Consider the following 23862-nt stretch of genomic DNA (forward strand, 5'->3'; position numbering starts at 1 on the left):
GTATCATTTACATCGTTACAGCAGTAGTTGGCGACAAGTGACTGTTCAAAAATGTATTTGTCATTGAATTATTCAAGAGACTCATTTAAAAATGCATAAAGTCTTTATGACTGAGTGATTAAATCATTCATTCAAATCATTTTTAAATAATTATTTACAATTGACATTTATGTTAAATTACATAAATTTGAATAAAATAAAAAATACATATTTTTAAATAGACTGCAGAAATTAACATTTTGTCAGAATCTCTATTAAATTGCGTTATTTTGTTTAGTTATTCAGAATGGCAGGAGAATCATGATCTCAATTTAAACAATATATCTATAAAGTGAATCTCAATTTATCCAGAATCGTGCAGCTTTACCGTTGGATAAAGATGTCGAGTAAGACCGTCAAACTCAGACGTTGTTCTCTCAGTGGATGTAAAGAAACTGTACTTCCAAAAACTTTGCATAACCTTCCTAAAGATCTGAGCATTATAAATGCATGGCTGAAGTTTAGTTTTTTTATGATGTGCCTGTGCGACTGAAAGATAAAGTTTTCATTTGTTCTTCATATTTCACAACAGAATAATTATTCTCAACATGCCTCCAAATGTTTTTTCAAAGCATCTTTTATTGAAAGATTTGACAGTGCCTGCCAAGCATTTTGTCCTTGGAGGCAATGCAGGTAAGTACATTTCTGTCATGACTCTCGATGAGATTGGCATGATAATAGACATAAGTATGGTAATGGATATGGCAATGTTAATGTATTTAGTCTTGGTGGAATGGATCTGCTGCTGCTGCAGAGCAAGTACAGAGACTTGCTACTGCCAATACATTCACAAACATTGCTGTGAGCAAGTAAGACATGCTACTGCTTCACATGTTACAAACATGAAATAACTCGTGTAGCCGATCTATACAGGTGGAGCTGGGGAAGGTGGAGGGTTTCTGAAAGCGCGCTGCACAATGCTAACAGCAATCACCATAGATATCATATAATAAAGGCTAGATGTCTCATGCGCGCTGCTGGCCAATGGAGATCGACGTCCGCACACGGCGGCCATCTTGCCACAGGGAGCTCACTCACTCGTAACATTGTGTTTTAATGGTGCATGTACTTTTAAATAACCATAACTTGCTCAATTTTCTACCAATTTTCAAACGGTTTGGTTTGTTATAAACGTCAGAGATGTAGTTATGACACTGCATACATATGAATAAGTATAACAATGGACTTCCATATGAAAGAATTATAGCCACGTTAATAACGTTTGTAAGAAACCAAACCGTTTGTAAATCCGTCAAGATTTCAGCGAGATAAGAGGATTTTTGTGCGTGCTGATCACTCACCTTACTTCAGATACCACAGAGCTCGCCAGAAAGCTTCCCTGTGACAAGATGGCCGCCGGTGATGCCGTTCGAGACTCCGCCTTAAGACATCTAGCCTTATATGGATATCTATGGCAATCACTACCGTATTTGAATGTTGAGCTGTAGCGCATTGGCCGTGATGCAACAGCAACCAATCAGCTGCACTATGTAGATAATGATGTGATCGCTACCAAATTGTGTTGTGGACCTATCAGCCTGCCACATCTAGAGTTTCATGCCAGAACATCCAGTGTAGACCCGGTTTTACAGTGTGTTTGTGATAAACGTCAAACCAGCATTTAACGCTATTAAGACACCAAGTGTATCATTGAGGGTTGCAAGAAAAATCAGTACATGCCCTGTTGTTTAAATGTTTTCTGCCTCGGGATCTGACTTGGGCTCAAACAGCTCTATCACAGCGCTTATCTAAACACACAACATTCTGTAGAGGGCACGAATACAGTGCGATGGCTTCAATCACAGCAGTGGGCATTGACTTCCGTTTATTCCAGAGATAACGCCCCTTGAAATTGAGTGTTTTTTTTTCACTGAGAGTGGAAAAGTAATCAAATTTTTAACTTTTTTTGGTGCAATTTTTTTTTGCAAACTTTACAACTAACCTTTTAGAAACATAACCTTGAGAAACATAAATTAAAATCTAAAACTGCATTTCATGACCCTTTTAAATTGTAAAATGCTTGGTTGCAGTTGGTGATTTTGTTCTTAGCTACATTCCACCTCAAATCCAGATAAAGGTCTGTAATGCTGCTCTACAGTATTTTGGCTGCTTTCCCAGCTGTATAATGTAGTCTGGCATCCGAGGGGATTTGCTGTGTTTATTGTCTTTGGTGACAGGGTTGGGGTTTTTGATTGGCACTCTCACCTTTTAGTGTCCAGCCACTGTCTCCCCTAAAGCCAATTAGCTTCAGATCTGACTATGATAGGTTGTTAGCGCTCGCTGAGGTCACTGTCCGATTTTAATTGGCATAATGCTCTGTGCTTATTAGCATGCTCAGCTCTCTCGCGGGAGGCAGGGGTTGATATGGTCTGTTTCAGAAGGTCAGCTACCAGCGGATTCAAAGTGTTTGAGCTTGACAGGGTAAAACAGAGGAATTCACTCTTTTGAAACATGCTGAGAATGGCTGTTCCAAGCTTGTCAGTGGCAAAACCTCTGAGTTATCTTCAGCATTATCTTCTTAGTGGTTCATACACAGCACCTTTATCTCATGAGCACAGCTGTATCAGTGATAGTAAAAATACAGTAGTATTTCCAATGATGGGCAGTAGCAAAGCTATATGGTTCAACTGACCAAGGCTGCATCATGTATTTGATGAAAATTACAATAAAAACAGTAATATTGTGAAATGCTATTAATTTAAAATAACTGTCTTCTATTTTAATATATTTTATAGTGTACTTTATTCCTGTGAATTTTCAGCAGCCATTACTCCAGTCTTCAGTATCTCATGATCCTTCAGAAATCATTCTTATATGCTGATTTGGTTCAATCATGGTACATTTTTTTTTTTTACTGATAGAATGTTCAAATGAACAGCATTTATTTGAAATGGGATTTTTTTTTTGTAACACTGTGAAAGTCATTACTGTCACTTTTGATCAATTTAATGCATCCTTACTGAATAAAGTATTAATTTCAGGTGATGAAAGCGGAAAAGCAAAGTCAGTTCAGAGGTGGAGTTAGTTAACACACACATATTTGTTAAGAGAGTAAATGTGGTCAGTTTTCATGTTGAATGGTCTTATTTTACAAGGCTAATGGCAATAGTTTTGAAAGCATTAGCGGTCAGTTTAGGGAAGGGAAGTAGTACAAAAACTGTTAAATCAACAACTGTGTTGTTAATTTGATATTCTGGTCCATTTCTGTGGTTGAAGTTGTTGGTCATAGCAACGTTTTGGTGCTTTATCAGAAATACTGACTCAAGTGTGTGACTCATGCAGTGTATTATGGGACGGGGAGGAACCTCAGAGGTGAGACAACTTTGACTTTAATCCTTTATGCTGCGTTTGAACTCTCAGTGGTTTTTATATTCAGTCACCTTCATTAATTCCATTTGGCCTTATGATGTACCAGCATGAAACCAGCTTATTTATAACCGTTTATAAATGGAAGAGCTTATTCTCTTCGGGTGGTTCATTCAGCCCAGGTGTCTACGTTCAGGGCTGACTGAAGAGGACGTCTTTCAGTTTTTATACGGCAGTCAAAGCGAATCAGTTGTTACTTGTGTGGAACTTGGGCTTGATTAACACTCCACAGAATCTCTACAAACACTTAATCTATAATGGAAGTTTATGGTAGAAGCAAAGAGCTGCGATTTAAATCTGGCCTACTTTGTCCAAAGTTAATAAATTAAATCAGCGAATGAATAAAAAACCTTTATAGCTATTTTACAGCACATCAAGTCCCTATACTCTGTTCTACACTTTCATCTTCTAAGCTGAAATCACTCTGACAAGGGTTTATTGTTCTCAGTGATATATTCTGTTTTGTTTTTTAAGTCAAAGAATTCTTCAGTCAATCATTGAACTAGTCCACTATATATATCTACAGTAGTTATTTAAAAAAATAACATACTCTATGTATAAGACGTATACAGTTTCATGAATAGAAATATACATAAAAGAGCTTTTATTTATCGCTTTATGACATCTGGTTAGGACACGATGTAGTAAGTACTGTCAGCCGGATTCTTCAAGCCTCTCTGAGCAGTTGTGTCGCTTCTGAACGTCTTTCAGTTCATCACCTTTGAAGCACTGCTGGTTCAGCCATCAAAGCGCAGCTTTCACTCAATTTCAAGACAATTATTTTCAAACTTCAAATCGCTTGCTTTGAGCATTGTTCCCATTTTCATCCTTAACCCGTAGGAATTGAGGACTATGATAGTTTTGTGGAATAAAGAGTTAGAGTTAGGCTGTTTATTTATTGAATATCTGTCAGTTACTTCACTGATGTACACCTTTAAAAAGTTTGGGGTCAGTTGTACAAAGTTTATGCAATCAAAAATACAATAAAAACAGTTATATTGTGAAATATTATTACAATTTAAAATAACTGTGTTCTCCAAATATAATTTATTCCTGTGATGGCAAAGCTTAATTCTTAAGCATCATTACTCCAGTTTTCAGTCTCACATGATCCTTCAGAAATCAATATCAATGTTGAAAACAGTTAATATATTTGTGGAAACTCTGATAATATAAAAAAAAAAAAAATTAAGATTATTTGATAAATAGAAGGTTCAGAAGAACAGCATTTATTTGAAAGATAATTTTTTGTAATAATGTAATCATTTTGTCACTTTCATACAATTTATTGCAAACTTGGCTGACTAAAAGTATTAAATATTCCGGTAGAACGGTAGAGCATACATATATCTCTAAGAAATATAAATGGTGTTTGGTGGACATGACCTTAAACCAGCCCAATTATACAATGTTTCCTTAAGGCCGTCTAGTCTGACGTGTTGTTTTGGATACACAATCCGCTTATGAAACATGCTAATACATTTCTGTTTACTGAAACATTTGTTGGGCTATGAGCTGAGCTGATCCCTCATGTTCAGCTTTTTTTGTACATTATTATCCCTTCTGAAGATGCATTAACACAGACCAGGGGAATAAAGTTTTTTTATGAGAAAAAATACGAAAGGACGGAGGGATGAATGCTTTCTCCAGAACGGCTCTTTGTTGTCTCAGGGCAGTGGTTAAAAGTTTAAGGATTAACAGGAAGACTGACTTCACATTTATAGGCATTTGCAGTGCTGAACCTTCATATTAATGGTTTCTTCTCCTTTTCATTATCTGATGTGCTGAACTTTCTTTTCACATCATGACAAAAGAAAATCAACCAATCATGGGTGTTTTGTCCAGCTACTAGCAAAATGTCCTACATGCTTGACTCTTGAATGCCAGTCGCCCTCCTCTGCCTTTTTTAATTAGACTGATGGCGTGAATGTTGCCTTGAGCTGGGAGTTATGATTAGTTATAGCCTGGTTTTGCGAGAGCAGTGGATGACTGATGGACAGTCATTGTAGTCTCAGGCGCTTCAGTTTAGCAGTGTCAGTCAGCTAATGAAGCCGGAATCGAGTGCATGCAAGGTGGACCTCACATTTCTCTGATTTATGTCTCAAGCTGATGTTAACCATCTTTAAATAATAGCCTGAGCTATCCATCAACTTAATTTGAAGCATGCATTATTAAGAATCAAATGAATCAAATCTAGTTTTCCTAAATGCTTCATGTGAAGGTTTTGACTTACAGCGCAGGGTTTCGGGTTGTCTGCTAAATGCAAATACCAATTATTTGCTCTTGTGGCCCTTTTCAATGCCAACTCAAATATTATCCGACCTAGGCTTTTTTTTTTTTTTTTTTTTTTGCATACTCTATTTTCTGCCCCATTAATTCTGTCCAAATTAGCCCCTACCAAACATAGCACCTACGCTTCCCCAGAAATGCGCCATCAGTTTCAATTTCATTCAGCATGGGAGCCTATACAACATTTGAGGACATTCAGGTCAGCTAATTATCTTGAGGAACTGGCAGGTTATGCATATTCATAGTTCTATGCTAGTAAAGTTTACTAGCAAGTTCTCTCTCTCTTTCGCAAAATTCCATTTATATGCACCAATACCTAGTCAAACACAGACATTTTTAAATAAAACTTTGATAACATTTTTTAATTTATTAAAATATATAAAATATAATTTAGGGACTTGCATGAAGCAAGTCATTGATTAAAAATTGTCTGGTTCACAGAAAATAACTGAATTTAGCTAATTAACCGAGAACTCGAACACATTTTTGCAATTCATGTCCATCCATGTTTAAGAAATGTCATGTATAATGCAAGCCCTTCTGGGAGGCCATTATTCAAGCTTATTTAAAAAGCAGTAGCTTAAGGCTTGTCCACACGTGTGTCATTGCTATTATTATTTAATGTATGCGGGCTAGCTGTTAACCTAATGTTAAATATGCTGGTTGCTGCTTGTTGACCTGGATAGTATTTTTTTACTTGTCGTGTTGCTTACAGCCTCCTTTTGCTTGGCTGTGTATCTGCAGTCGAATCACAGAATGCTCCCTCCTGTAAGTTAAGTTAATGCTTTGAAACTTGAAACATAATTTTAAGCCCAACTAAAATTTGTAAAAAATAAAATGCATTTTATTATTTGTTCTGATTTATACTATACCTTCAGCTCTTCTTGGTGGCCAGCAGAGGTCTCCCCAATGCTTATTCAGGACTTAAATGAATTTCAGTGTACCTGTGTCATATGTCCACCACCTGATTTGTTATATTTGATTATATTGTTTAGATTTTTGTATGAAACAAGGCTGCATATATGATTAAATATAATGAGGAAGAGGCGGTTTGTAGCAAGTGTAGAGCTCCATCAGGTTAAATTGAGTGCCATACTGAGTAGCACCATGAAAACCCTAGTTCTCAAACCTCGGGTATAATAAACAAAACCATGACATTTACACTGAATTCACTATCTGTTTCATTCATATGGCTTTGGATCTCAAACAGTAGAGCATGTTGCTAGCATGAACTAATAAAATGTATGAAATACCTTGAAAGCAATGTGTGTTTGCGTATTTACAATAGTACTTAAATATGGCTATTTATGACACACATGCGTTTGGCAGACATTTTTATTAGATGTTTAAAAAATGTTTCAATTGTGGTTTACACATAACTCCAGATATCAGCCTGAGTTGCTTGAGTGGAGCTGGTAGTGAAGTGTGTTAATTTTGGCGCGTAGTCTGATGATTCACTGTCTGTGAATTATTTATCAATGTCTAAATGATCTGGTGCTGCTAATTTTTGCTAAATCTTGTTGATTCTGCATCTGGTTTGCAGCTTCCAGTATGAAGTAGGCAGATGCCTGTTGAATTTTCATGAGTCGCCTCTTGAGCCAAGGCTGAGGCGCCTCGCTCTCTACAATTATGCAGATCTGATCACCTTAGGGACTCCTGGGGTATTCAGAGAGCTTTTGCCATTTCTCCGCCAACCCTTGATAAAAAAAAAAAAGCAACACTCTCCCCGACCGGCACGCTCCATAAACCGTGTGTTAGCCGTGAGCAATGCCGAACGTGGCTGGGGGGGAATTCCCAGAAGTCCTAGCCCCAGGAGGATGGAGCTGAGGGAGAGGATAAGGGTTGGGAAAGATGAGAGGAGTCAATCCTTGTTACATGTCTGCTAATAAAAAATTACCACCTTTTTATTGTTGCAGAGCCTTCATCTGTCAAAAAAACGATGGCCCTTGCAAAGCCGAGCAGAGAATTGCTTTTGAAAATTGCTTTTCCCTGCAGCAGGCCTCTGGAGGGAATACCGAGAAGAAGCCGAGCAAATGACAATGTACTGCGCTTTAGTGGTCATCTTGGATTCCTGAAGGCAAAGAGTGCATTCAAAGACCGTTTCCTAAATCATTCCGTTCCAATAATGAGTATTCTATGCATTCAGGGGATTAATGAAAAAGATTGGTTTATAAAATGTGTCTGCAGTGCCATTTTTAGCCTGGCTATTTCAGTGTGTAGCGCAGTGACCCCTGAATGCGAAGATGCATAACATGGCATATTGGTTCTTCTCTGCATCCATGTGGTCGCCACAACTCGAGAACCAATTACGCTGTAAAAGAAGGCCTTATCGAGCCCATTAGTGTGCGTAGTCAAATCTGGGGCGACTGCCAGGAACACTGATCGTGAATTTGCTTCCTTTTCATGGATGTCTGGAGACCAGATCTTTTCGGTTATCTTTGATTGGCAGTGTGAAGATTAGTTGGTTTGTTTGAGAGGGCTTGTGGGTATTATTTGATTTGGTACTGCATCCTTTTGTTCGTCCACATCGTTTGGGTGATTTATTTGACATAAACAGACAAACAACAAGTGAAGGGAAGTGTATGTGTAGGCCTTCTTGCTTCTAGTAATTGCCTGTTGTCTCTTGGGTGCGCTGTCTGGAGAACTGCCTGAAATTCCCACTTTATTTGCTGACAGTTGTGTAGGACAGCAGCATTGGAGAGAGTTCTGAATACCATCATTAGTCCCCGTCTGGAGAAATAAGATCTTCGTGCTGGGAACAGGGACAAAATGCACACAGAGGAAAGAAGTACTGCAGGGTAGAGAGATGAGTGAGTCAAAGAATGGAGGTGGAAAAGAAAGACAAACCAGGAAACAGGGGAAATAAATAGGCTTAAGAAAAGGATGTAGATACATTTAGCATGATATCGGTTTCTGGTGCTGCTGTCAACCTGTTGAGAAGATCATCTTTATTGTCGACGTGAAGCATTCAATCTAAATTACGGATGTTAACTACATATTGAATCATTCGCTGTAGTGGGCAAACATGCTAGATAAGTAATTAGAGGTGACAACTTTATAAATGCCTTAATTGGTTTGTCATGAATGTTTTATTGGATTGCTAGCTCCAATGCTCATGTGATTGTGAGGAGGTGTTAGTCCTACCATGAGACTTCATCCTCTTGGTTGTTTAATGATGCTAGTGGTAGATAGCACTGTGAGACATTGCAAGAACTTAGACAGTAAGACACCATCTGACCAACCACAGACCGCTGTGCTTATAATGCATTTTGAGGCAGTTTTATCTGACTTTGTTGAAACCACAACAATATTGTGGGGCAGAAAATGCTGTACAGAAAACAGTGAAATACTTTGCAGAAATGTGTGCAGACTTTGTAATCTGACCAGAAATACTGTCCAGAAATACCAGTGACAATTTTTTCCTGAAAACGTTTAATGTAGCGTTACTATGTACAGCACAGTTCAAAAGTTTAGGGTTAGTAATATATATATTTCTGAAGGATCATGTGACACTGAAGACTGGTGTAATGATGCTGAAAATTCCGCTTTGCCAGCACACAAAATAAAATACATTTTAAAATATATTCAAATAGAATTAATATTTCACAATAGTACTGTTTCTTTGCAGGTGCAGTATTCAGCACAATCTTATGTAATCTGTCTGTCTCTCTTTGTGTTTCAGACTCAAGCAGATCAGTGTCGGTATGTAGTGGGCAGTATACTGTGTGAAAATGAAGAGAAACCTGATGAAGAGCTTCAGCATCTGTATGAGAAATACGGCTACAAAGTCATCTCCTTCCCAGAAGTCACCTGTGCCGTAACTTCCTCGTTTCCGAACAGATGCACTCTGTCCCCCGTCTGCGGCGCTTACAGAGTCTACCCTGAACTACAACAGTATATAAAGGTATCAGTCATGCTTTATCTATCTATCTATCTATCTATCTATCTATCTATCTATCTATCTATCTATCTATCTATCTATCTATCTATCTATCTATCTAACTATCTATCTATCTATCTATCTATCTATCTATCTATCTATCTATCTATCTATCTATCTATCTATCTATCTATCTATCTATCTATCTATCTATCGTCCTTCAGCTTATGACAATATGCCGAACTTCAAATGGTCAGAGTGCAGCGCTCTGCTTTATTCATTGTAATTTCCATAGTGCTTTACACGCCTCACATCACTGGTGGTCAATATCAGGCACATCTAATGGAGGACAGCATGTGAAATGTATAGCGAGGAACACGCGTGTAAATGGGAAGAAACGGCCTTAGTAACTTCTGAATGGACAGATAACTGGATAGAGAGATGAAAAGAGGCTGTTAATGAGGTCAGTTTGTGTGAGCTTGCTGGTTGGTGTCTAACAGCGTGAGTTCAGTGCGGTTCAGTGCTGTGAGATAATGTGATGGATGATGCGCTACTTACCATTTGTAAACCATAATGACGTGTGAAACTTGAGGTGTTAATTGTATAGGTAGGTGCCACTTTTCTAGTGCTAATGCTTTTCTTGTGCTCTATATGTACACTAGCAACCAGATAGCAATGCCTTGGCAACCACCTACTAGACATTTGCATTGAGGTGGCTGTGTATATTGAGTAACCAACATGGAATGCACAACCAAAATTGGCACCCTAGTGGCTCGCAATATTGTCGTGACAATCTGTCCTAGTTGAAGTGCTGGCGCAGGGGAATCTCATACAGTTACAAAGCAGTCTGTACCAGATGCTCACTTATTTCACTACATAAAAATGAATTTAGTCTACTAGCTATCCGTGAACACGAGGAATTTCTGTAGTTAATGCATCAGCATGGCTCCAGACTGTGACTAAAATAAACTCAAAATAAACCAAATAAATATTTGCAACAATAATTTATAATGTAGTTGCTGTTTGGAGAACTGTGTGTCGATATGCGCTTTCGTCAGATTCAAACTGCTAACTGGCCAGCAACTTTGAGGCTGTTTTGTGAATTTTTTCAACTGACTGACTCATTAAAAAGAAATGGTTAATCAAACATCACGACTCAATGGATAATTTATTAGAGTGGGTCTTATTAACCGGTTGTTTTTTTAATGAGACAGTCAGTTGAAAAGATTAATGAAACAGCCTCAAAGTTGCTGGTCAGTTAGCAGTTTGAATCACAACTCATCTGGATTCAGTCAGTCGATTCAGTCAGTGACTCGTTCAGTTCTGCGTCTGCAAGTCAAGGTAGATCATGTAGATCATTGGTGACAATTGTTTTACCATATACTTAGGCTTACAATGCTTTTGGTAAACGGAACCCAGAGCCATTACTGAGTTCACAATGACTATCTCATGAGTAATTTTTCATTTATGATTCAAAATTATATACTTCTGTTTTCATGAGACTTACTTCAGTCTGCTTACTGAATGGTTGTTCATATGACAAGTAATTTAAACATTAGTTTTGTTGTAGTTAATTAATAACGGTATTCTAAAAAACTAAAACTAAATTATTATTAATTAAAATATTTATTTATAATAGTATATATTAGCTACGTTTACATAGACACCTTTTGTTTCAATCAGAAGGAAATCATTCTGATTGGTGTATCCGAACATAGTGTTACATGAACACTAAATAAAGTGATCGGGTTAATGTGCAAGCTTCAAATCGGATTTGATCTTTTGAGTTTTGACACACACACACACACACACACACACACTACAAATAAAGAGTTTGCCCGCTGTTGGCGCATACTAACCATCATCCTGCCATCTCTTCTTTTCTTTTAAAAATCAGACTTAATATTTATCCATTTTGGGTCCTGATTAGGAGACGATTAGCAAAAGAAGATTTGTGCTGTGCTGCTCATATTTATTAAGCAGTAAAAACGCCCCTTGCCATGGCTAAAACAAGGAGTCTGTGGATGAGAGTCCGAAGAAAACTGCTGGGATGACATTCTCCTGTAGTTCATCACAGACGACAAGAGGAATAGAGTGGTGCAGGTATGACGTCACTTTGTAGGCCAACCGGTAGTTAGCATCACACTGGTTCCCTCGACAAAAACCCAATAAGATTTTTCCATAGGCTTTTGGATTATCGCAAAAAACAAACAAATCTGTGATCAACAGAAGTTTATGATACTTACATGTTTTGTCCATTAAAATAATTTTCACAGATGAACACAACTTTTTTTGAATTTTGAAGCCTAAATGCAGTCGCCAGAATTAAAAAGCTAATGGTAGGCTATAAACGAACTACACCAAGGTCGCTGGACTTCAGCATCACCACCACTAAGCTTCCGACAACTCTTTCAGTTTTTATCTAAAAACCATTTTAGAATAGTTTATAAGAGCACAATTATAAGCATAACAAGGCTGTAAAAGCGGACTGATCTTACATGTTCGGCATGATGGCATTTCATTTCTCCGACTGCCTCTGTAGTCCCATTTAGCCATTTGTTAGCAGCCGCCTTTTTCAAGACACGTAACAGTTTTTAAAAATGTATATTGTAGAATAAAATGTGAAAGTATTTTGAGCTTGTGTTCACCACGGACCTTATTTCAGCCATTTAACCAAAACACCATTTTTGGCCTACAAATTTATGTCATAACCTGCACCACTCTATGATCATTTTAAAATGACACGTCAGTCATTTATGACATTTTCCCCCTGGTTTCACAGACAAGGCTTAAGTCTAGTCCAAGACTAAAATGCATGTTTGAGCGATTTTAATTTAAAGCAACTTGCACTGACATATCTTAAAATAGTGCCATTGTTTTGTCTCCAATTGACATAGTTGCACGTGACTTTTTTTATTCTGACTGTACGATTACAATTGAATTATTAGGGTAAATCATGTAAACACAGCTATTGTTATAATAATGTTTTACTATTATATAATATAATATATAATAAAATATCAAGTATTTAATATAAATTACATATATAGTATGCAGATTGTGGTCTCATAAACCTATTTTTGAAAAGGGATTGACTATAAACACAATTTCGCTACAGGTCTCAGTCCATTTTCTTGAAAATGGCTAAAACTATGATGTAACCAGTTTCACTTGTTTACCTGCAACTTCCATTCTCACACTTTTTCTTTTGCTTACCTTCCTTATTTAACTCACACACACACCAAACCTTTTCAGACTTGGCTTGTCAGACAGCTTATTAAGAGTAGTGCAATAGTTACATGAGCAGTGCAGTGTAGGAGTCAGCACAATATGTATGTTGCATTATGGAACTGTGTGTATGAGTTTGTAATGTGATGTATGTGGAGTGGCACCGTGTACAAAGACGGGACTGAGCAGATGAATAATGGAGAGACATTCACAAATGCAAGTGTGTATGTAGGCAGGGACATGTCTTTACAATGATTTATTGAATAGGGTCTGGCAGAAGTTCAGACTGGCACTTCCTTATGGAACTCAAGTAGGACTTCCTGTAAAGACCTCTGTACACCCACCACTACCACATAGCACATGCACCACACTTCAATTACAAACCAGATATTACAAGTCACCAAGGAGTCGGATAAATGTGTCCTAGAGCATTTGCTCATCTGTAATACATTGCGATTGGATTATTTTATTAATCATGTCCACATATTATATCTATACTTAAAGCATTGTTAATGCATTGAAACTATCAGGCTTGTTTTGTTTTTTTTCTCATCAGTTTTTTGTCAACAGTATTTTTAATTAAAATGGTTAACAGTTCAATTATCATGTGTCTCATCTTCTAAATGGTTTTGTCAGTAATTTTGGGACAAAATGAACACTTAAATATACCTGCAAATTATTTTTACTAATTCATTTTAGTACATTAAAACTGTGGTCACCCGTGAACATTTTTGGGTGATACAAATAAATAATTAGATTTGCATTTAAGAATAGAAAAAACTGATTCAGTTTGTACTGATTCGCTCATGTAAATGAACTAAACTAGAGGTCTGTGCAGGTTGGATTTTTTTTTTAAATACGGCTCCTGCAAGATTCTGTCCCACTCTCTCAAAAAAATATGTTATTATTTTATACCGCTGATGCCTGCAAAAGCCCACGGGAGAAGGTCTATGGGGATTTTTCGGTCCCGGTCCGGTTGGATTCTGTCTTGTTCTGGCTTTAAAAAAAAAAAAAGTTACTAAAACTATGATTACAAATTGTACAAATAACATTATGTACCTTAAAACCATTAAAAAACATATAACTTTTATTTTTCGAGAACTATATTTGGCTGCAGTCCTACAAGTCATCACACAAGATTTTGCACACATATCAGTATCAAATCACTGCAATACTCTCAATGTTTCTTATTTTATATCGTGAGGTCATTGTGAGTATTCAATGCATCACCCAGCCCAGTTCCTGTGGAGTGGACATGTGTTGGGAATGGCTTCTGTTGGTTCTCTGCCGAACGTGGCATTTGGCACGGGGTTGTGTGGTCTGTTATGGCACGGGTTAAACACTGAACTGTCTCTCTGCCAACCCTTAGATATCCCTTTTATCTTCACCATTGACCAATCCTTTCTTGTTACTCCTCTCCCACACCTCTCCATCTTTGTATTTGTCCCTCAGTTGTCTTTTTTTGTATCGTTCTTCATGGGGCAGATATATCACTTGTCCACCCTCTATCGATAGCAGACACGGACACATTCTTCTCAATCTGCTGAGAGGCTGAGCCTTTGCTGATGATGATAAATACACACAAACACACACACACACACGGACCATCTGTTAGACAGCGGGAGGGCAGAATCTCCTGCTCCCACACAGGAGTTCACTCCTAAGAAAAAGCGTACACAGAGTATGTGGGCAGTCCCATTACTCCGTAACAGTGATTTCAAGCTGTTAGTGTGTGTTCGAGTGTGTGTTGATCCAGCAGACGGCTGGCTGTCAGAGGATTGACTAAGCCCATTAAAAGAGGTGATTCTTAAGAAGTATAAAGGAATGGCGAGATGGATTACATTAGAGGGATTTGCCTGAACCCCTACAGTTCTCCCAAAATGCACTTTTGTCTCAGTGCTCTAGAGTCTTGTTCAAACTCGAAATACAAAGTTTTAATCCAATTAACAGCAACCCACGGATCCACTCAACTTCATGTTTAAAAAAGTAGCCTATATGTAATTATTGGTCAAACTGATTAACGTTTGCTGCCTGAAATTTGAAATATTTTGTTGCAGTTTTTATAGCTTCAAAAACATGCTAAGCTCTTCCAATCGTATATGACATGAATGCATTAGTTTAGAACAAAAAAATGTGTTATTTGTAAAGTTGTCTACATCCTTTAGGCTGTAGAACTGCTTTGGTGGATGAACTATTAGTTATGCATCATAGATATAATAGAGCACAACTGCCCACTTTTTCAGCGACCTTGGTTCAGAGAGTATATATTTTCCCATTTATTTTCTCCATAGGCATTATGAAAAATGATTCAGTCAAGACTTTTAAGTAGTAAACCAAAACAACCAACTCTGAGATGAATCACAATACTCTAAACATGGATTTGAAGTCGAAAAGATCTTGAAAATCATTCAAAAAAAGAAAGACTGTCAGTTCTTTTATGAGGCAGTGAACTACTCGATTCAAATGATATAATCTAAGTAAAAACTACTGACCAAGTCATTAATTGCAAAATATACAATTATATACAAATATATATGATCATTCACAGGTCTTTTGATGCAATTCTTGTTTCCATGGTAACAGTGACTTCTCTGCTGGGCGAATCTCTCTTCAAGATTATGGGTAGTGAGGTTCTTCCCAGGGAATTTGGAAAAGCTCATTGTTGGTCTGTCTTGAAAAGTTTATACCATAACGTTAAAAAATGACTTCTATATTGAGAAAATTAATCTTCTGTAACCCGACTGCTGTGCTCTCTTACTCTTTTGCTCCAAATAAATAGTCTTTTGCGGTTTGTTATATCACATCAGCTAACAGGTCTTACTGGCTTCACATTGTCAAATATTGGTTATAACTTTGCAAAGACAAGGTTAATAAGTTTCATGTTAACTTGTGCAATGATCAAGTCTTATGGCTACACTATTGAAACGGCGTGAACTTTATCATTTATTTCAAAGCAATGCCATGCCCCATTGACTTCCATCATAAATGCAGTACTGTTAATGCATTTTTTGTTTTTGTTTTCAGGACATTTCTATACACATTCATGCAGTTATCCTTTTACTTTGATACAGATTATTTAACATCTTTACCATTTGCTGTTTCACTTGTTTCACCAAGATTTTGAGATAATCAGCATGTATGATATATTCTCTGCTTGTGTAATAGCATTTTCGTCAACATCATTTACGCGTCATTAATCGCAAGCAAATCTATCTCAAGTTGACTCCGCCCACCTTGGCAGTTACCTGAACAACACACTGATTCTGTTTCCCTCTGGTCCAATCAGCTCATGAATAATGCAGCTCTGTCCCTCCCTATCCTCTTTGATGTTATTATTTGTTAAATTAAACATGGAAAATTGGTTGTGGTTGTATACGGCATCCATATTTAATGAGCTTTCCACTGTGTGGGCAGCTGGAAGAGAAGCACAGTGAATCTGAGGGGCAAAATATTTATCTGATAAAAAGATGAATGGAATCAAGAATATGGTGATAAGTGAGACTTTTAGTAAATGGCTACTTCATTATATATATGTATATATGTGTGTGTGTATGTGTGTACATACTATTATAATAATTCCTATGGAATCACTCACTTAATCATCTTCTAATTAGGGAATGTCTTGTTGCTAATGATAGGACCCCATCTGGAAGTTAATAAGGCATTTTATATTTAATAAGGTTTCATCCCTACTAGTAATTTCATGTTATCAGTATATTATCTTGTATCTATATGAGCTTGTTGTATATATCACAGTCTATATCTATAGAGAGGTAGAGAGAGGTAGAAGGAGGGATGGAAACTGACCACAGCTCCCCTTTTGTGCTGTATGTGCCCCTCTAGATGGAGTGTGTGTGTGTGGGCTGGCAGACAGGCTGTTTCGAGCTGTTTGATCCTCACAGGTAGCCCTACATCTTTAATGAGACCCCATCAACCCTCCCCATCTCACTCGCTTTCTTTACCTTCCCCTGGCCTTTCTTTGGGCATATTTACACCTTCTCTTAACACCTGTTTTTTTTTGGGGGGGGGGGGGATGTTAAATGTAGAATGCATACATGCACTACAGATGACACAGGATTTAATAAATATAATAAATTATATTTTGGTAACTTTCTTTACAGTGTCATTGTTACATATGTTACATATAGTTAGTATTAACTATAAATTATGCATGCAACTAAACCAAACCAAACCCTAACCCTACAGCAAGTACTTAATATAGTTAATTTTGTAGTTACTTAATGTTACTCAGTACTTAAATGTACAATTACAGTGTAATAAAGACTCCTTAAAATAAAATGTAACCTAATTTTTTTATAGTCAGAGCACAAAAATCAGGAGAATATCGTTTGAGTGGTATCACAGTTAAACAGAAAAATTTAGAACAAAAGTCAAAACCATGATGAACAGTGTCTTTTGACTAAATATTTTTGCTACAAGAAGGGAAAAGGTTTAAACAGCAATATCTCTGCAAGCTAACCCCTTGTTATCAGATGGATGTTAATAGCAGGGTCTCTCTCTCTCTCTCTCTCTCTCTCTCTCTCTCTCTCTCTCAGTAATTGCCTAGCATTCTGCAAGAACTACACTATTTGTGCAACCTATTAGACTAGTCTTGTCTTCGTCTGTGAGAAGAGGACAGACACAGGAGAGAGAGTTCTCACTTGAGCGGTTCAGTCAGACAGACAGTCTATGACTTAATCAGTGAGAGAGCCAATCAGTGAGTGTGTTTGTTTGTGTGTGTATGCATTCTTGTGAGGGCATGGCCTCATGCCAGATATAGCTGCTTCATAATTGATACGGTCTTCCTGGAGCAGTGTGTGTGTGTGCATGTGTGCTGTCTGTACGTTATCTTGGAAAACTGATGCATGAGCCAGGAGCAAAGACGTGTCCATCACAGCACTGAACCACAGTGGGCTTTGTAGTAAATGCTTAAGATCTCGGGATGTTCACGGATTCACTTTCTTCTCGAGGTTAAGGAAAGTTCAACAGAAAATCCCTCCAGGCGAGAGTGATTTGCAGGACCGATAAATAGGAAATTCATTCATGCTTAGCATTTTTCTGTTTTGAATTTGTTTCCAAAGCAAAAATATGCATATTTTGTATACAGTACATTTAAAGAAGTGTTTCTCAACTCACCTCCCAGAAAGTTTTAGAATGTCTCCCTATTTAAAGTTGGCATGAAACGCAAGTTGCGATCATCTTTTCTTCCCTATTGTGACGTATATCCGCGTGAAATGGCTTCTTGAACAAGAAAAAAATGTAGTACGGCACTTGATTGCGTCCATCTGTAATTTATTGGATGGTTGTGGTTTGCTGTTGCTACGATCTCATGTGAGTGACAGGTTGTCCCGCCCTCACGCCAGTAAACGCATCATCAGAGAAGTTCTGAGTGAACATCAGATAATAAAGATGTTGGTCTACATGTCATCCATTCTTCTACCCTCTAATTCAGAGGATGTCAAACTTTAATAAGTTGTTTGGAGGGGGCAAGTCCATTGAAACCTCAGAATTGTATATGAATAAGTTATTCTGGTTTAAAACCAGTTATTAAAACCAGTCATTAAAAGGCTTGTTCATATACTGTATTTAAAAATGGGGCATTACAGGGTTAGTTCATCCCAAAAAATTTATTCTGTCATTACGGAGGGACAGAAATCTCATTTGTCTTCTGAAGATGAACAAAAGTCTCAGGTTTTGAACGACATGAGGGTGACAGAATGCTGCAAATTTTCATTTTTGGGTGAACTAACCATTTAAAGGGATTTTAAACCCAAACACCTGTACACATTTCTTTCTTCTCCTGAACACAAAAGAAGATATTTTGAATAATGCTGATTTCGATTCCCATTGACTTCCATTAGAATTTTTGTCCATAAAGTGGAAGTCAATGGGACCCCGAACCCATTTAGTTACCAACATTGTTTCGAAATATCTTCGTTTGTGTTCCATCCACAGAAGAAATAAAGTCAGTCTACAGACCAAAACTCGAGATGGTTGTATGGATCTGTTGGATTTGTGTTAAGCCAGTTTCCCAGTTTCTTCTGCATTAAGGTGATAAGTTGGCGGTGATGGAAGTGAGACCCAAGGGGAGTATGGTTGAGGGGTCAGACCAACACCCTTGCACATTAACAGTGCATGAATCAGTCTCTGGCACCTCAAAATCCATGAAAACACACACACACACACACACACACACACACACACACACACACACACACACACACACACTGATATACACATTACATGAAATGTTTGTATATTTACTTCTAAGAGATTTTTCCTGGAATTATTGAATGGAACGGGTTATAGTTCAAGATTTTCTGCCTGATATTTATTCTAGTCAGTGTTTTCTTTCATTTCATAACTAAAAATATTGACTAGACCTATTTTTCGCTTGACATGAATTTTAAAAAGCAGATTTTCTCCTGCACTTTGGCTGTATGATCAGATTATTGTACCATGTTCAATTTCTGTGTTCATTTGTAAAGTACCTTGGTTTTACAATGTTTTTTTATTTTTTAGACATGGAGCTATTGTTATACTGTGGTGTTTTTATATAATATTTGTTTTAAAGTATACATTTATATATTATACACACACATACTGTTCCAAAGTTTGGGGTCAGTAAGATTTTGTATTTATTCATACTTTTTGATGGTATAAAGGTGACATTAAATACATTTTTAATTTTGTAATTTTTCATGTTACAACAGTTTTATTTTATTTTTTTACAAATAAATGCTGTTCTTTTGAACTTTCTATTCAACAAAGAATCTTTAGAAAAATGTGTATCATGGTTTCCACAAAAATAGTAAGCAGCACAACTGTTTTCATCATTGATAACAATAATAATAAAAAAATGTTTCTTTAGCACCAAATCAGTATATTAGAATGATTTCTGAAGGATCATGTGACACTGAAGACTGGAGTAATGATGCTGAAAATTCAGCTTTGCCATCACAGGAATAAATTACATTTTTAAAATATATTAAAATAGAAAACCATTTTTTTTTTAATTGTAATAATATTTCACAATATTACTGTTTTTACTGTATTTTTTTATCAAATAACTGTGCCTTGGTGAGCATAAAAGATTAAAAAAATATTTTAAAACATTATCAAAACCAAGAATCATAAAACGGTTGTGTATATGTATAGTTTATTAGTATATTATAGGTTATATTTCTAGTTTATGGTTCCACATTGATTTTTCTGCTGTGTTTCCCTCCTCTTCCCTTAAATGATGTATGCCACCTCGGAGAAACCGACAGCATTTATCTCATGGAATATTAGATGTGCTTGTTTTTCATGGACAATGTGAGACACAGCTGGTCTGAGAGAGATAAGCTAAGTCTACATTTATGTTGTTTTCTGCTCCATGTAGCTTGACCCCAGGTTCTTGGTTGAGTTCTTTTGTGTGATTTGTGTGATTGTGTTTTAGTGAGATCGATAACCCTTAAGACTAATAAATAAACCCAGTGGTTCTCAACTAGGGGGCTGGAACCCAGTAAACTAGGACCTCAAATTAACTTGTTTTAAAAGTTAATGATTTAAAAAATGATTTAATGATAAAAAAATAGGCAATGGGTCAAAACAACAAAAAAATCAAGATATTTCTTTTATATTTTGCGATTTTCTCAATGTTTTGATTTTGTTGCACCCTCAGATTCCAGATTTTCTAATAGTTACATCAAATGGAAAGCTTATTTATTCAGCTTTCAGATGTTGTATACATTTCAAATGTAAATTAATCAAATCTTATAACATAATTGGCATTGTTTATAATGAATATAAATTTTTCTAGTTATGCTAAGCTCTAAAATATTTTATCAGGTAGAAATTGTGCTTAAAAAAATATTCTTAAAAATCCTCACCCTTAATGCTTATCCAGTAAATCATGACAAACTGGAAAATTCAAATATTGTTGTGGACAAAGGGGGGCCTTGGAGTCAAAAAGTTTGAGAGACACTGGTCTGACCAGTCATCTTTTATAGCATTGACAGGACTCAACAATGCAACCTAAACCCAATAACCCAACCTAAAACCTTGGCAATTCAATTGGTGAAGCTCATATGAAGAGGCAGTAAAAATACAAAGTTCACTATTGAAGTTTTTAATGTTTACGTAAGACCTTACATTTAATTCCTGGTCAATGGATACCAAGACTGTTTGGTTTTTTAACCTTCTTCATAATATCGTCTTTTATGCTCCACTGAACAAAGAAATCCATACAGGCTTGGTGTGACATGAGGGTGACATTTTTGTAAGAATTTAATGGATTTACTTGGCTTTTAGGTTAAGTTTCAGCCTATTTTAGGGTGAAATGTGTTCTTTTTTTCTATGTTAACCTGCCATATCAGTTTAAAATGCCGAGATAACTGTAAATAAACCAATCACAGGTTAATTCACCTGAAATTTGTGAACTGTGGCACTAGGACCAGCCAACACAGCAACATTTCCTCAACCAATGGCGTGGGGCCGTCTGTTCATTCAGCCAATGGCAGACAGAGGTCTAATGTAATTCAATTTTATGGTGCTAATGAGGCAGAAATACACACTCCCCTTTTTAAGCATCTTTTTTTTTTTTTTGGCTGGTTCAGTTCTGTTGAGTACGAGTGCCTGTTATGGGTGTCAGAATTTGACTGATTCAAACTGACCTTTGCAGTTTTGTAAAATAGCGTTTCTTTAATGTTGCCTACAACGCCCATTTAATATCCTTAATAAGCCTTCACACAGCGCTGTCCGTCATCAGAGATATTTAAAGAGGCATAAATCACATCCCATTTTTCTTAACCACAGTCATTAAAGTCCAAAACACAATGCTGGTCTCCCAGTGCTGTGAGGAAGTGGTTATTCTCATCGAGAGAGAGATGTGCAAGATGTTGGCGACCGGGCCGCTGGTATTTCTAGCTGTAATTGTACACTTTGTGGGGTACATCTTTAGGGCACTGGTCCAGCAGAGACGGTCGTAGGTTACACAGGGAGATGGCCGGAAATCATAGGGTTCTTAGGTTGTAATTAAACAATTCATTTTGGCTGTGTGCTTTCCACCTAATTTAGACGCAGACTTTAAAATGAAAATGCCGAAATAATTGTTTTAATATGTAATCATATTAAAAGTGTTTTGTTTTTATAAGCTTATATAAGTTTTGTATCTCCTAATGACCACTCCAGGCCTGATAATGATCTACATGAATTATATATTATGAAATAATTAGAATGAAGCCACACATCAGAAAAATATATTTATGCATAATAGCACTGGTTGATGTTTTCTCATTAAGCATTTGTATATAATGCATGTTAAAAGTTCAAGTTAGAGTTTTTTTTTTTTCATTTGCTGGTATAAAAAGCAGGGTGGCCGTGGCCGATGGCTTCTTTTTTTTTTTTTTTTTTTTTGTGTGCTGGTTTTGAGGAAAAATCTGGAATGGAATTAATCATGCAACCCTAGAAGATAAGTGAGTATGGAAGATGGGTGGACAGAATTAATCAAGGTAGAATACATTAGGCTGAGCTTATTTAATTCTGATTCCAATCACTTCTGGTTCCTTATCAGATTCATAATTATTTTTTTATTAGGAAATATATAAATGTAATTCTTGTTGCATCATTTAATCATTTCAGCCCTTAATTAATTAAGTATCTGCTCCAAATGATTCATGGTTTTGATTCACTAAAAAGAACCGCTTCATAAGAGAGTCATTCATGAAAATTGCTACTTAGTTAGTTAGCTAGTTTGTTAGTTAGTTCTGAATTGGTTTCAAACCTTGTAGGGAATGATCAATTTAGCCAAAATATTACAATAAACAAGAATTTTATGAATGACATTAATTCATTTATTTGTTTGTTTACATACAAAAAAATACAAATTGAAATCAAAACTGTACATTGACAAGACTGTAGATTTTGTGAGGGGAACATAGGGGAGGTAGCAATTCTGTTAATTCAGTTTGCTAAATATTGTCCATAAATCGGTCTATGATTAGCTCAAATCCATGAGACCTTTCTCCTCATCCTTCCCCGAAATCAGCAAGTTCCTGACTTGTTTACTTGGAATCAAACATCAGCAGGGAGTTTATGCTTTTAGGCGATATATGAAATCACAATTGGAGACCCTCATACCTGTGTGTATGTGAAGGCACTGATTGTATGTTCATTAAAAAGACAGGCGATTGCCCGTCCCACCCTATGGCTTCCCATCAGATGCTTTTGTTCTCCTCTTTTATGCTGGTGGAGAGAGGAGGCGGACTTTCATTGCTCTGCATGTGAAGGACTGTGTGTTTCATCCTGCATCTTGCCTGTTCTTTTTAAGTGTGTGTGGATCATCTGCTGGTATGTTACATAAAGTCTGAGTGTTTCTGTGTGCGTTGGTTTTCTTAAGAGCCTCTGCCTTTTGGAAGGAACCGACAATGCGAGTTGCGGTTTCACAGAGACACTTGATTTAATAATGAAGACCAATTGATTATGCTTTTGCTGCAGTCTCTGTCACTCAGGTGAACATGCCAGGCCCTAATTCGATCTCTTTGTGGCGAATGTAATCAGTGTTACACCTATCACCGGTGATTGGGATTAATAGAAGCGCTAGAGTGGATAGAATATCGTGGGATGATTGTGTCTGTCTGATGTTCAGTAAAAAAGCTGAGACTTTTGTTACCTGACACCTTAAGCATCTGGAGGAAGTATTCATCATTCAGACTTTGCCAGTGTTTGTCTATCCTGTATGAATGCTGTTAGACCAAACCTGCTATTACTATCTCTGCAATTGCCTGTTTGGCTTTGTCAGTTTGTCTGAGGTCTGAAATCAGACAAGAAATGAAATCCTGTTCTTCATAAACAACGCCAGTCTTTATTTAGAGGTGATGTCTTGTCAATTTTTCGATGTTTCGACAGGATAATATTCAGAGACAAATTTTACATAAACATTGCTTTGTTTTTTAGCATCCCAAATAGCCCAACAGAGCAACTGGTTTAGGAAACCTGCCATTATTTTACCTGTCATTATGAAACTAGTGGTGCAGAAACTACACACTTCATCTTCAGCAGTAAGAGAAAATATTAAA

The 23862-nt window shown here is 36.8% G+C and overlaps 1 protein-coding gene across 1 annotated transcript in view; it reads left to right on the forward strand.

Annotated features, from left to right (window-relative positions):
- Positions 1 to 23862, forward strand: part of tex264a (testis expressed 264, ER-phagy receptor a) — a 60875-nt gene that overhangs the window by 4875 nt on the left and 32138 nt on the right. Inside the window, exon 2 of the mRNA XM_082137365.1 lies at positions 9377 to 9598. Within this exon, the coding sequence (XP_081993491.1) occupies positions 9377 to 9598 (222 nt within the window). The remainder of the gene's footprint in view (positions 1 to 9376; positions 9599 to 23862) is intronic.

The sequence above is a fragment of the Leuciscus leuciscus genome, assembly GCF_965113295.1.
Source record: "Leuciscus leuciscus genome assembly, chromosome: 14".
NCBI lineage: Eukaryota > Metazoa > Chordata > Actinopteri > Cypriniformes > Leuciscidae > Leuciscus > Leuciscus leuciscus.